Below are 14728 nucleotides of genomic sequence, written 5' to 3'. Positions count from 1 at the left end.
CATTCATTCAATAAATATTTACTAAGTACCTACTATGTGCCACGCATTGTGCTAAATACTGGAGACAAAACTGTTGATAAAAAAGATATGATTCTTGCCCTTGTGGTTTACAGTCTAAGGAAGGTTTTCATATATTACAGATTATATGCTTCTCCAACATCAATGAAATAGACACTCTGCATGACATGTCTGAACAGTGTAGCCTTGGCTCTTACACATCTGAGCAGGATTCAGTTGCCTGGTTTCCACTTCTGGAAGGCTGTGGCTTGTGTTTATTTCCTAAAAAGGAATACTACCTTTCAATTTTCTATTTCTATTATAAAATAATACTGTTAAGTCCTTCTAGAGTAGACAAGTTACAAGAGCTTTGTGCATCCTACAAGTAAATCTAACCATAGACAAAAGTAATTTCTAGGGCAGTAGTACCTTTGAAAATCCCCAAAGAATGTTTCATTTCTGCTGACTATGGCCCTTAGTATTCCAGGAAATAAACTTAGAGAAGTTGGTAAGAGTCAGGCATATCTATTCCTCTTATGAAAAAAAATGGCTAGAAAAGATGCAGTCATTATGAGGATTAAATTATATACAGTATGTACAATATATATGAAGTAGTATTTAAACCTGAATTTTAAACTAACTCTAGAAGTCACTCTGAGAATTGTCAGGTGCTATCCCCTAGCTCTACCTCAGATTTAATATCACATCTAAAACTCAGGGCTCTTTATAAATAGTAACGTACTATGTTAAATGAATCTGTATGGTTATTGGAACTCAAACCTTCTCTTATGCTACAAAAAGCTTTAATTAGGTGGTCAAGGGCAAGTGGTGAAAGTAGAGAGACTATATAGTACTCTTTTAATTTCCTAGCCATTCCTGCCTTTTCTGTCACCTATCTTTTTTCCCCTTTGTGAGTATAAACCCTGATTATGTTACTTAGTTTTAGAAGACCAAATGACTATATGAGGTTGAGAAAGTAGTAGTAGGGGAGGGACAGACCAGAAATAGAAAAGGATAAGAATAATGAGAAGGGAGAATCTGGAAGCTTCTGGATATAATTGTTATGTTCAACTTAATTTTTCCTATGTGTTCTTTTTAAAATTTTTTCTTTATTGTTGTTCAAGTACAGTTGTCTCCATTTTCACCCCACCATGCCCCTACACCCCACCCATCTCCACGTCCCACCCTTGATCCTACCCCCATTGACTTTGTCCATATGTTCTTTACACATGTTCCTTGATTGACCTTCACCTATTTTTCCCCATTATTCCTCTCCCCGCAACTCCTCTGGTTACTGTCAATTTGTTCTTTATTTCAATGTCTCTGGTTATATTTTGCTCACCTGTTTTGTTGATTAGGTTCCACTAATCAACATAGGTGAGATCATATGGTATTTGTCTTTCACCACCTGACTTATTTCACTTAGCATAATGCTCTCCAGATCCATCCATGTTGTTGCGAAGGGTAGGAGCTCCTTTCTTTCTGCTGTGTAGTATTCCATCATGTAAGTGTACTACAGTTTTTTGACCCACTCATTTATTGATGGGCACTTAGGTTACTTTCAGCACTTGGTTATTGTAAATTGTGCTATGAACATTGGGGTGCATAGGTTCTTTTGAATTGGTGTTTCAGGGTACTTAGGGTATACTCCCAGCAGTGGAACTGCTGGTTCAAAAGGCAGTTCCATTTTTAGTTTTCTGAGGAAATTCCACACTGTTTTCCACAGTGGCTGAACCAGTCTGCACTTAATAGTTCCATGTTAGGTATTCTACTTAACTGAAAATTGCAGAATGGATGCCAGATACAAACCAAAAAACTGTCTAAAATAAAAGCCCTCACAATAAATAATACATTTGAACAATACATAATGAACAATAATTCATTGTTGATGAATTTTCTACAGTTCAGTACAGTTTACTCATTTCCCATGGAGATAGCTTGGCTTAGATAGGTGGTTTCTCTTCAGTAAGTCCTATTCTATCCTCTCATATAAGAGACAACAGTGTTTACACATCAAGGGGGTTTGGATACCAGCTCTTTGAGTAGAATACAAGAAGACAGCAGCTTGTTCCTGACTTTATTAAAATATCAAGACTCTAGAATATAGAGAAGTGAATTTAAATTGGGACTCTGACCAATGAAACAAACATTAGCAAATCCATGGACATACAAGGGTGGGCACTGCTGTTTCTTAGACATATTGGTGATGTAATATGCAATATGAAAAAATGAAAGACTGCTAAGCATACTATTCTCTGGCTGTTCTTTTAGAAAAGAACTACTAAGAAACGCACTTCTGAGAAGAGTTTGCAAATACCTTCAATCCATGGATCTGTGGCTAATACTTGACATCTGAAAGAAGAGGTTTTCCACCTTGCTGAAAAAAGACAGCTGAATATATAGACTAGCTGGTTCACACACTAACCTGTAGAACCTAAAGAGAATTAATTGTGAACCATAAAGAAAGTCAATGATGGGTTTATCCTTTTTAATTCAATTTTCACAAAATTCTTCATTTATGGGAGAGACTGTTGCTACAATTACATAACTAGTTTATTAGTCTCAAAATAGGAAGATTAGCATAAAGAGGTAGAAATGTGGAAAAGATTATAAGAAATGTTAAAAATTGGTGAACTTCCAGCCAAGATGGAGGTATAGGTAGACACACTGTGCCTACTCAGACAACAAAAAGGACAACAAATTTACAAACAAAAAACAACTATAATTGCCAGAAAATTGAACTATATGTAAGTCCAACAACCAAGGAGTTAAAGAAGAAACATTCATCCAGACTGGTAGAAGGGGCCAAGACAGGCAGACAAGACAGAAAGGACTCCTGGCAAGGCAGTGGCTGGCAGATGGGAGGTCCCACATTTGTGTGTTGATAAACCGGGAGGAACAACTGGGAAGCAAGACAGACTGCACAACCCAGGGTTCCAGCATGGGGAAATAAAGCCTCAAACCTCTAATTGAAAAAACCTGTGGGGATGGCAGCAGTGGGAGAAACTCCCAGCCTCACAGGAGAGTTTGTTGGAGAGACCCACGGGGTCCTAGAATGTACACAAACCCACCCACCTGAGAATTACCAGAAGGGCACAATTTGATTGTGGGTAGACAGGGAAGTAACAGAAAGCCGGTAAGAACTGAGCAAGCTGCATTGTTCCCTCTTGGACCCCTCCCCCACATACAGTGCCAACATGCAGCAAAGTGGGTTCCCTGCCCTGGTGAACACATAAGACTCCGCCCCTTACATTGTAACAGGTATACCAACATAAAAATATATGATCCAAATGAAAGAACAGAGCAAAACTCCAGAAAAAATACAACTAAGCAATGAAGAGATATCCAACCTACCAGATGCACAGTTCAAAACATGGTAATCAGGATGCTCACAGAATTGGTTGGGTATGGTCACAAAATAGAGGAAAAAGTGAAGCTTATGAAAAGTAAAGTCAAGAAAATGTATAGGAAACCAACAGTGAAGGGAAGGAAACTGGGACTTAAATAAAAAGTTTGGACCAAAAGGAAGAAATAAACATTCAACCAGAACAAAATGAAGAAACAATAATTCAAAAAAATGAAGAGAGGCTTAGGAACCTCTGAGACAACTGTAAAAGTTCCAACATCTGAATCATAGAGGTGTCAGAAGGAGAAGAACAAGAGCAAGAAGTTGAAAACTTATTTGAACAATTAATGAAGGAAAACTTCCCCAAGCTGGTGAAGGAAATAGACTTCCAGGAAGTCCAGGAAGCTCATAGAATCCCAAAGAAGTTGGACCCAAGGAGGTACATACCAAGGCACATCATAATTACATTACCCAAGATTAAAATGAAGGAGAGAATCCTAGAAGCAGCAAGAGGAAAGGAGACAGTTACCTACAAAGGAGTTCCCATAAGATCAGCAGCTGATTTCTTAAAAGAAACCTTACAGGCAAGAAGGGGCTGGGAAGAAGTATTCCAAGTCATGAAAGGCAAGCACCTACATCCAAGGTTACCCTATCCAGTAAAGCTATCATTTAGAATGGAAGGGCATATAAAGTGTCTCCCAGACAAGGTCAAGTTAAAGGAGTTCATCATCACCAACCCCGTATTTTATGAAATGTTAAAGGGACTTATCTAAGAAAAAGAAGATCAAAATATGAACAGTAAAATGACAACAAACTCACAACTATCAACAACAGAACCTAAAAAATAAAAACAAAAACAAACTAAGCAAACAACTAGAACAGAACAGAGCCAGAGAAATGGAGATCACATGGAGGGTTATCAGTGGGGTGGGGGAGGGGAGAGAACGGGTAAAAGGTAAAGGGAATAAGAAGCATAAATGGTAGGTACACAATAGACAGGGGGAGGTTAAGAATAGTAAAAGAAATGTAGAAACCAAAGAACGTATATGTACAACCCATGGACATGAACTAGGGGGGGAAGGCAGGTGGAGGGGAATAAAGGGGGGAAAATGGGACAACTGTAATAGCATAATCAATAAAATATATTTAAAAGGAAAAAAAAGCTGTGAATGGGTGTGCCCAGAACAGAAGTTAGTAACAGGGCAGGGTATAGTGAGAGAGCTGGTAGGAGCAGTGACATTGAGGAATTTGAATGGTACCTGAATAAGGATGGTACTGAGATGGGTCTGAGATTTTCTTGGATTTGCTCCCCAAAATCCTTTTCCAGGTATAGAAATGCTCCTTTTTGTTATGCTAGCGACCTAAGTCAGTCAGAGCAAGATAAATACCATATGATTTCACTTATATCTGGAATCTAAAGAACAAAATAAACAAAGAAAATTGAAACACTCATAGAAACAGAGAACACAGGGAGGATGGGGGAAGTGAAAAGGGTGAAGGGATTAAGAAATACAAATCGGTAGTCACAGGGGTATAAACCACAGCATAGACAATATAGTCTATAATATTCAAACAACAGTGTATGCTGGGTACTGTGATTTGGTGGGAATACTTTGTAAAGTATATGATTGTTTAACCACTATGTATCCCTAAAACTAACACAAAATAATATTCAACGAAAAATACAATTAAAAGAAGAATAAAAATGTTACAAATCAAATAGAATTTCTGTAGGCTTAATAAGTTTGTATAGCCACCTCTATTATTTTTCCAATTATAAAAGTAGTATGCCCCCAAACCAATAACAGAAAAATTAACATACTTAACAATAACTTGCAAAGGTACCTCTAAAGTTCAATTACTTAAAAAAGAGCCTTGGTTAGTGCAGCTCCGTGGACTGAGTGTGGGCCTGTGAACCAAAGGGTCGCCAGTTCAATTCCCAGTCAGGGCACATGCCTGGGCTGCAGGTCAGGTCCCTAGTATGGGGCACACCAGAGGCAACCACACACTGATGTTTCTCTCCCTCTCTTCCCCTCTCTAAAAATAAATAAATTTGTAAAAATAAATAAAAAAAGAAATTGTGGTAAGTGGAATCCTTGGGTAGACATTACGATGGGATTAAATGATCTCTTCTAAATAAATGGGACCTTCTAACAGATTCAAGTTTGTTTTAAGATAAAATCAGAAACAAAATCCAGCACATATACATAAACCAGGGTTCATTAAAAAATCTCTAAAATTATTTTTTAAATATGAGGAACAATTTTCTAGCTCAGATTAGTGGAAGACATAGTCGACATGATAATGCCAAAAAAACCCCTGCTATGTCTAAAAGGCTTCTGCCTATTTAGCTCTGTTTTGTTCCTTAGGAAAGAAATGAAACTTTAAATGAATGATGCATATCTCCATATTTCAACCCAAACATCATTTCTTCAGAGAAGCCTTCTTGGAGTCCATAAATTAGAGCAGATCCCTCCGTTATATTCTCTCATAGAAACTGTACTTTTCCTTTATGGCAGTTACCACTAGGTGGGATAGCCTATTTAGCTATATTAGTACTAGTCAATCCTTTTCTATATTTTTCACTAGACTGTCAGCCCCTTGAGAGCAAGAACCATGTCTGTTTGGTTCACCACTTTATCTCCAGTGACTTTCACATAGGTGTTCAGTAAAAATATGTTGAATGAATCTATAACAAAAATTGTTGCAATTATTTTGAAATCATCCTCTTTCTTTCTCCTGCCTTGGAAATAACTATAAGGGCCAACTTTCATCAATGTACTTCCACATGCAAAATGGAAAGTGGTAACATCTGCTGAGCCCACTATCTGACACCCACATCATTGGTATAATGTGTGACTGGAAGGAGTCAGTAAGAAGGTAAGTGATTTAGAAAAAAACTAGCACATATAGAATTAGACATATACATAGTTTGGTTCCATCCCATCTAAAGTTGTATTTACATTAATATAAAATATTAATTTTAGGAGATAAAAGTTAAAAGATAGGGCCAGCTCCATAACTTCACCAACATACTGGCCACATTCTTATATCACTTCTAGACACTGTCCTCAAACATTCTTGTAATTATGAAGGTACACAAGGTACATAGACTGCTGAGTGGTAAAACATAACCAAATTTATAATTTGTTACACCCAAATTTCATTTCATTTCTTTGATGGATCAAAGGGATTTTCCTACAAACAGGGTTACAGAATTAGAATATCTACAAAGAGAAATACAACAAAATGAATGTTTTCTATTTTGATACTTTGAAGCCCTTTCCCTCCTCCATTGAAACCCTCCATTGTTACTCATCCTTCACACACTAGCTCAGGAAGCCACATGGAAAGCAATCAATCTCATCTGCTAAAAAAGGAAGAGACAAGGAAAGAGTTAAGAATATACTCATCTTTCACTGAGTGACATGTGAATATAATGAAGTACAAACTTACATTCTCAATTGCAAACCTTTTCAAGTAATTAGACAAACTCTATATCACCAGCCTCAGCAGCTGGAAAAGATAATTTCCTGACTGAAATTCTACTGCAAAACCTTCAAAGACTGCATGCATAAATGCCTTCTATTTATCTTTCATAGGGCTTGATTATGCCAAGGCACATTCATAGTTTTAATCCAAAGATCATCCAAATTCCAATACTTCTAATCTAAGAGTAAATTTAGGTGAATATAAATTAGAGAAGGTCTCAGACCAGTGATGGCCTTCACATCTTTACACTTGCTCTTATCTTTGCCTGAACTCTCATCCCCTGCCCCCTGTCCTTTACCTAAATTCTACTACTCACCCTTAGATCTCAGTTTAAATATCACTTCATCTATGATGCTTTTCCTGACCTCCTGGATTAGACTGGGTTCCCCTACTGACTTGTCCTATTGCATTCTATACTTTCCTATCATTATATTTATCATTTTTATTATGATTACTGCTTAACTGTCTGAATTGCCAGCTAGGCTGTACATTCTGTGAGAGCAAAAAGTGTCTATTTTATAACCAGTACCCTGGCACATAATAGACTCTCGATAAATATTTGTTGAATGAATAAAGGGAAAGTAAAATATTAAAGAAAATCATTAAGCCTTAACTACTGTTCATGAACTCAAGACAAGAGACAAAGAATGAAGACATTTTTACCTGAGCATTCGGTGTAATTTATGAGGTGTCATTCCACATCCATCATCAGTAAAGGTCAAACAAAATTTATCCTTGACCTCCTCAACATCTATAAAGATTGTCCTGGCAGAAACATCTGGATCTACAGCATTATCTGCAAAACGTAGAAATCTGTGATATTATACCTCTTTTTCTAACATTCTATTAAAATCTCTAGTTCAGTGCCCCTAAGACATAGAAAATGTCCTTTATTCCCTTCACACAGATGTCCCAGAAGGTGATCAGGAAGCCTTGATGGTAGTGCACATACTAGGGAACAATAGATATGATGGCAGAGGCAGTTACAAGCTGATTTTAATGTCTGATCTGCAAACTGCTTTTCTCCCCTCAATCTTCAAAGTCTGTGAGAAAAATAACTCTTCCTGTATACAAAGCATTTTGCTCTGTTTTCATCTTACTACTTCCTGTCTTTTAGCCACTTTACTACTTATGAATGTACACAGTAAATGGTGGATCTGGAGAAGAGCTAAATCACAATTTTGGTACAAATAGATGCATACTACACACATTACAGTTTGCTTGTGAAAAATTTATTTTCTACTTTTTTCTTTGCATCCTCCTCTGTTAAAGAACACAGTACCCTGGCTGGTGAGGATCAGTGGATTGGGCACTGGCCCGCAAACCAAAGGATCACTGGTTTGACTCTCAGTCAGGGTACATGCCTGGATGGCGGGTCAGGTCTCCATTTGGGGGTGTGTGAGAGGCAACCAACTGATATTTTTCTCACACATGGATGTTTGTCTCTCTCTTTCTCCCTCCCTTACCCTCAAAAAAATTTGTTTTTAAAAGAACATGGATATTATCATCATCCCTGTTTATAGCTTAGGAGGCATTAAAAGAGTTAAGAGGTTAAAATCAGAACACTTAATTGCCTGTTTAGATCCCAGCGATGGTAACAGGCTTGCTTAGAAAGAGTGATTCTGCCTAGGTATTCTGTAATAGTCTTAAAGTTGAGGCTGTCCAACCCTCATTAAATGGAGAACATAGAATTAAGGTAGAAAAAATATAGAGAGAATGTTTCACAGTTTCTCCTGAGTTAATTTTCATAATAGATTAATTATTTAAGACTCTAAATACAGCAAATATAACCATATTCTAACATATGCACCATGTTCACAAACCCAAGGTGAGCCTTTGTCTACTGGCCACATATTTTTCCCACAGGTGCCAGTTTACACAATTGTTAGTTGATGATACATGTGGTGCAACTGTCTCATTACAACTTGGTGCCCTGAGTGGGGGGGCAATTCATGCAATATGTTGGATAGGTTCCTAAAGCACTCCTGTCTCTACTAGTTCTTTAATCAAGGCTGAGATCTTCCCTTCCACCCATTTCCCTTTCCTTAGCAGCCTATACTGTTTTACTGATAACCATGGTGGCTGGGCTGAGCAATCCAGTGTGGAGCTGGCTGTATACTGGCCCCATTACCACTATTCAAATTGTGGGATTTCTCCACTGGGAACATCCCTAACAAGCAAGAGAAGTATTACACATATTCAAAATATCAATTTTTACAATACAATTAACAATATAGGTTATAACCACTTGGATGTGTGAAATGTCTGTCAAATAAAACAAGACACAGATTAATATCAAGGGCCACAATGATGTTGCCAGAATCAGTGATAAAACTGTCACTGATGGTACCCCAAAAGAGTCATAACAGCAGTACGGCATCACTGTTAGTCTCAGAAGGGGGTTAAAGGGTCTGAATGGGGTCAATCTTGAAGGACTCAATGGCTCCAAAATCCTGTGTTATGTGGCAGATCAAGTGTGCCAACTTTGGCAGGAATTATAAATTGGATGTGCAAGTGTGGCTTTATTAGAAATACATGTTTTACTCTGTATAAGAGGCCAACAGGTGTTTTTTGTTTTTTTTTTTCACTGACAGAAGGATTCAGCATTTCGAAGTTGCCCACATTGTTTTAAGAAACTTCTTGGCAAGCAGGCCTTGAATTGTTTTAGGACCTATCAGTCACTCCTGCTGGCAGAAAGCCAGGGCCATTGAGAATGATACCTTTAACTTGTCAACTAACAGGACATCATGTCTACCTTAAAAACTTTGCATGTAGAGAAATTTTTTCTAACATTTGAGTATTCATGATTCAAACATGTGACACATCAATTCCAATTTCGTATTCACACAGCAGTGCATTCAATAAATCAGCTTGCAGCCCTTTCTAAAATAACTTTTACTTTTCCCCTCTGTACTGCAAATTTTGCCCAAACTTTACTAGGTGCTTCTTTATAGGAACACACCAGGGTTTTCAATAGAGGCACTTTAAGAGGTACAAGTTAGCTACCAGGAGCAGCTAGATATTTTATCCCCTTGGCTGGAAGCTGATGGAGTAGGAGAAGAAGGAGCATGCAAGAGGCCAGAGTCAGTTTGGAACAGCAGGGAAGAGATCAGTGAGGCAGTCATAGCGGTTAAATTCAGCTTTGTAATTACTTTCAGTTTTAAGTGGCCTTTCACTTGGCCTCAACAAATGAAATAATAATAACAAAGCACCGATCTTATGGCTGATTTCAATCCTAGCTCTTGTTGCTTAACCTTCCAAAAATGTATGCTGCCAGATACCAGGGAATCTATTTTCTCCCATGGCCCAACCCACCCAGCCTCATGAACAAGTAGGATAATGAGAGAGTTCCTACTCCTCTCCCACTACTCAGGCAAGAGCTGCACTAGCAGATCCTGAGAGGTCTTTGTCCTTTAATGTGGCCCACACAATCTCAAGTGCTACCAGATCCCAAGGAGTCTCATCTCTTCTAACCTGGCCCATTCTACCCTTAGTGGGAGGACAGTATCTTTACCTCTCCTTACCTACCACTTAGGCAAGACCATGAAAAACCAGATTACAGGCAATCTACCTTATTCCTTAGCCTGGTCCATCTGTTCTCTGATCTTCTAAAAAAAGCATTGTAACTGAACCCTCATTCCTCATCAGAACCTAGAGGGCAATGAGAAACTGTCCCATGACAGCCTCCCTCAAGAGACAGGCTGGTGAGTGGGGAGATAGCGTTTTTTTTTTGTTTTGTTTTGTTTTTAAAATTGAATTGGCCCTGCCTAGTGTGGCTCAGCAGATTGAGCACTGGCCTGAGAACCACAGGGTCCCCAGTTCAATTCCCAGTCAGGGCATATACCTAGGTTGTGGGCCAGGTCCCCAGTAGACAGTGAACAACAAGCAATCACACATTGATATTTTTCTCCCTCCCTTTCTCTAAAATTAAAAAAATAAAATCCTTAGAAAGAACCAACTTGATTGGGGTGGCATTGGTTAATAAAATTATACAGGTTTCAGGTATACAATTCTGTAACACATCATCTGTACACTGTACTGTGTATGACAAGCCCAAGTCAAGTCTCTTTCCACCCCCACTTATCTCCACTGGGGAGATGGCTTTGAGGTAGTGCTTCAGAAGTCCCCCATCTTCTCCTGTCCCAGAAGGATGGCCTACATGGATTCCTAAAATTATCAGGGCTAAGCTGCTGCCCTACAAAAATCCTTCAAGTATCTAAAAGTATTCTCTCACCTAAAATTAAGGTCATCATCTTCTGACATAAGCTATTCTTCCTCCTCTAACCACACACACACACACACACACACACACACACACACACACACACACAGTATCAGAATTCAAATGACCAAAAGTTTGAAATTCCAAAGTCATTTTATATCCTTCCCTCTCTCGTATCCTATACATCCCTAAGCTCTCTCAGATCTTGCTATTTCCATTCCCATTGTCATTGTTAGTTTACAGAGTTTATTCCTTCTTATCTCGATTGTGATGAACTCCTCAGCAGTCTTTTAAAGTCATGTCTCTCTCTTTGCCAATCCAACTTATACCCTGCTGCAAGATTAACTCCTGACGCACAACTCACATCATGACATTCTCCTGCTCCAAAAACTTCAGATTAAAAGGCCAAATATCCAAGCCTTCCAGTCACATCCTGGTCCCACTGGGCCATTCTAACCTCATCTTCTACTTGGTACTTGGAGTAAAAAAGACCTGGATCTGCCACCTACTACATATGTAACTCATATGACCTTGGAAAAGTCAATTAAATGCTCTGAGCCTCTGTATCCTCATCTGCAGGATGAGAACAACAACGACAATACTATTTACCTCAAAGGGTAAAGTTAAAAATGTATTTGTGAAAGTTCTTTGTAAACTTTCTAAGGATCTAGAGTTTGGACTATTTTTGAACTTCACACTATTGTTAAACTCAGCTACTCAGTGTTTTTCATGCCTTTATTCATGCAGTTGTTACTTTTGCCTGGGATGCCCTCCCCTCCCCTCCCCACACCCATATCCACACGTCCTAATCCTTCAAATCTCAGCTCAAATGGCATGCTTACAAAGCTCTTCCTAACCCTCCTCTTCCTGGAAAGCTGGAAGTCATCCCTCTCTCAACTGAACTCCCAAAGCAATCAATGTGTATACCTTTACTGATACGTCACTTTTTATTTTGTTGTTACACAAATCATAAACCTTTTGTACATATTTTATCTACCTTACTAGAGGAATACGTTTTTATACCTACCATGGTGGCCTTGCCCACAGTGAGTACCCAATAAATATCCAATGGGTGATACACTAGAAAATCAATGCACAGGTGGAGAAAACTGTTGAAGGAAAACCTACAATGAAACTTTTGGATTACCAGTTAACACTTTGGTCTCCCTTTTCTCTGTTATTAATATGACCACAAATAGTTGTGATTTGGTTTTAATATCTCTGTGTTTGTATATATGTGTGTAGGGGTGTGTGTGTGTGTGTATGAAATACTCATAAAAATTTGTACTCACATGGGACATCTTAGGCCAGGTTTAGGTTAAGTTAATGATTTAAAAAAAGTCATATGCATACAGAATTACAAATCACCCATAAAACTTAGTATACAGTCGATACAGATGGTTTTGCACAGCTTCACTGTGAGCTGAGCTGAGTGAAAAACACATCTGTATCCCATTCTCCACTAAACAAATTGTTACTTTCTCCTGCCCTTTTTCTTTTTTTGAGTTATATGCACATAGATCTCATTCCACTGTGCAGTTTCACTCAAAGCATGGTGCAAAATTTTAGAGATATAGTTCTTGTTCTCTAGGATTCAGAAGGTGTCACTGTCATTTTTTCCCCTTCACTTGTAAGCATTCTGTTGTAAGCATTTTGTTTTATGGTCAAAGCAATCATCAAAGTTCCCTGTCACCCTTCCAAATTACTCTCCTGACTATCTCCTCCTGCTGTCCACTGACTTCTTGCCCAAGATAACTCACACTGCATGGCCACAGCGGTTGTTTAATTAGGAACTGGGGCTCATTTGGGGAACTCTGAAACCAAACCTTGCCCCATAAATATCTCTCCCTCCTTTAAGTATTTTTGTAACATTTATAGTGTGGTCTGTACGCTGCTGCAATTTATCCAGGAATGCTTTTCTTTGCTTTCCACACAGAATTTAAACACACTACTATAAAAGCTGATGTACTTGCTTTCAAGGGATCAACTGGAAATGCTTTAAAAGCAAACATCCGTGGAACGACAGGAGAGGTTAAGTGGTCAGTATTCATTCCAGCGGTGTGAGGGCGCTCTTGGACCACGTACCCAGCCCTCCGCTCTCGCAGAGAGCCAAGTGCATTCGTGTCATCTCATAAGAGATGTCCCATCATTCCCAGATTCTCTGGCCCCCAAAGTAAAAGAACTCCGTTTTCCGGACCTTTCCTCGTGAGCCTACTGTGTTCACTACAATTACACTTTGGTAGCTTGGCGTCTTTCTTCAGTAGCCAGTCCCTGTGGAGCCCAGCTGCCTAGGGGCCCGATGTCCTTTCGATTATTAACTAAGCTATCCTAAAATGACTGGGACATCCTGAGGCAGAGAGAAAAACCTCCCAGGAGTCCTAACTCTTTGGACACACCTTGTTTCCTCAACTTTACTCGAGGAACCTCGCCCCGGGATAGAAAGCCGTCCGCCTCTTCCGCCTGTGGAATGGGGGCCAGTCTCAACGCCCCCACTCCAGCTCTGGCCCACCCTGCGCAGCTCCACACAATCCTCTCGCGTCTACGGCACCACGTTGGCACCACTGCCTTGGGCGATCGAGGCCAGGCCCGCCCTCGCCACTCACCTAGCAGCTCCGCGATGGCACTGAAGGGTCGCGTGTGGCTGCTGGAGTTGCTCTGTAGGTAGCGGGGGCTCATCTGGGGATGAGAGAAGGTCCCGTCGCATGAGGCCTCGGCCCGCAGGGCCCTCCCCGCTCAACCCCCCCCCCCCCCCCCCGCCATCCACGGGCCCTTGCGTGGGTCAGGCCCCTAGGATCCCTGACTTACCGTGCTCAGACGGATCCCAAAAGCCTGAGGGCCGCTGCCTGGACGAGCCAGTCCGCTGCCCGGCGCGCCAGGGCCCGCGGTGGCCCTTCGGTACAGGAGCATATTTTTGGCCGCCACGATACTTGGTGGCTGCCTCTGGACTAGTCAGTCCCCCAGTGGTCCGGGTCTGGAGCTCACTCTCTCGCACTCGCGGCTGGCGGCGACTGTCCCGGGCCCGCCCTCCCTAACTCTCACTCTCAGCTGGCGGGGGCTGGGCGCGCTCCAGCCACCTGTCCCAGGCCAGAGGGGCTGAGGCCCGCAAACTGAGCCACAGCCCCGCCCTGTTAGCACCTCTCCAGACCCACGGTTAGCCCGGAGTCTTCTGGGCGGTACAAAAATATGGCGACCTCCTGACAGCCGCTCCTTGATCCCCGCCTCTAATTAATTCTTGGCGTTTGCCATAGGCCAGAACGCCCAGCAGGAAAGCGTGCGAGGAGGATGGCGAGTGCGTGGGGCGGGGCGGGAAAGAGGGAATTAGGCGAGGGGAGGGAGATGGTGTAGGGATTTCTGGAACAGAGTCTCAGTTGGGCTGCATGACAAACCAGCAGGATAAGACAAGTCTTACAAGTTTTACAGACCACAGCCCCCTATGCTATCTAGATAGATAGCAAAAATAGCAGGCTCACGTGATGGGAAAGTATTCTGACTACTCTGGCTCAAATGCCTCTGGAAACACCCAGAACTTTCTAGAAGGCAATTGGCAGATCATCTTAAAAGTTTGCAAGCCTGGAGATAGGCTGTTTATAAAAGGAGAAGGTGGAATGCACTTAAATACCCCAACATAGGGATTAAGTTACAGAGTGAATATTGATGTGGAAAATTTTCAT

At 40.6% G+C, this 14728-nt stretch overlaps 1 protein-coding gene across 7 annotated transcripts in view; it reads right to left on the bottom strand.

The window, feature by feature from the left end:
- The window catches only part of MORC4 (MORC family CW-type zinc finger 4), a 71440-nt gene extending 57194 nt beyond the window's left edge, over window positions 1–14246 (bottom strand). For 6 of the 7 annotated variants that reach the window (XM_045817657.1, XM_045817659.1, XM_045817658.1 and 3 more), the window contains exons 1-3: window positions 13863–14246; window positions 13661–13733; window positions 7499–7631 (exon numbers count right to left, since the gene is read on the bottom strand). In XM_045817657.1, the coding sequence (XP_045673613.1) occupies window positions 7499–7631; window positions 13661–13733; window positions 13863–13964 (308 nt within the window). In that variant the 5' untranslated portion in view covers window positions 13965–14246. Of the gene's footprint in view, window positions 1–4602; window positions 7177–7498; window positions 7632–13660; window positions 13734–13862 lie in introns of those variants that run through there. The other variant, XM_045817664.1, reaches the window with a different exon arrangement.
- Between the last annotated feature and the right edge of the window lie 482 nt (window positions 14247–14728).

The sequence above is a fragment of the Phyllostomus hastatus genome, unplaced genomic scaffold, assembly GCF_019186645.2.
Source record: "Phyllostomus hastatus isolate PE091 unplaced genomic scaffold, TTU_PhHast_1.1 phas_scaffold_28, whole genome shotgun sequence".
In the NCBI taxonomy this organism is placed as follows: Eukaryota; Metazoa; Chordata; class Mammalia; order Chiroptera; family Phyllostomidae; genus Phyllostomus; species Phyllostomus hastatus.
Note: the sequence above shows the minus strand (reverse complement) of the source record. Positions and strands in the feature narration are given on the sequence as shown.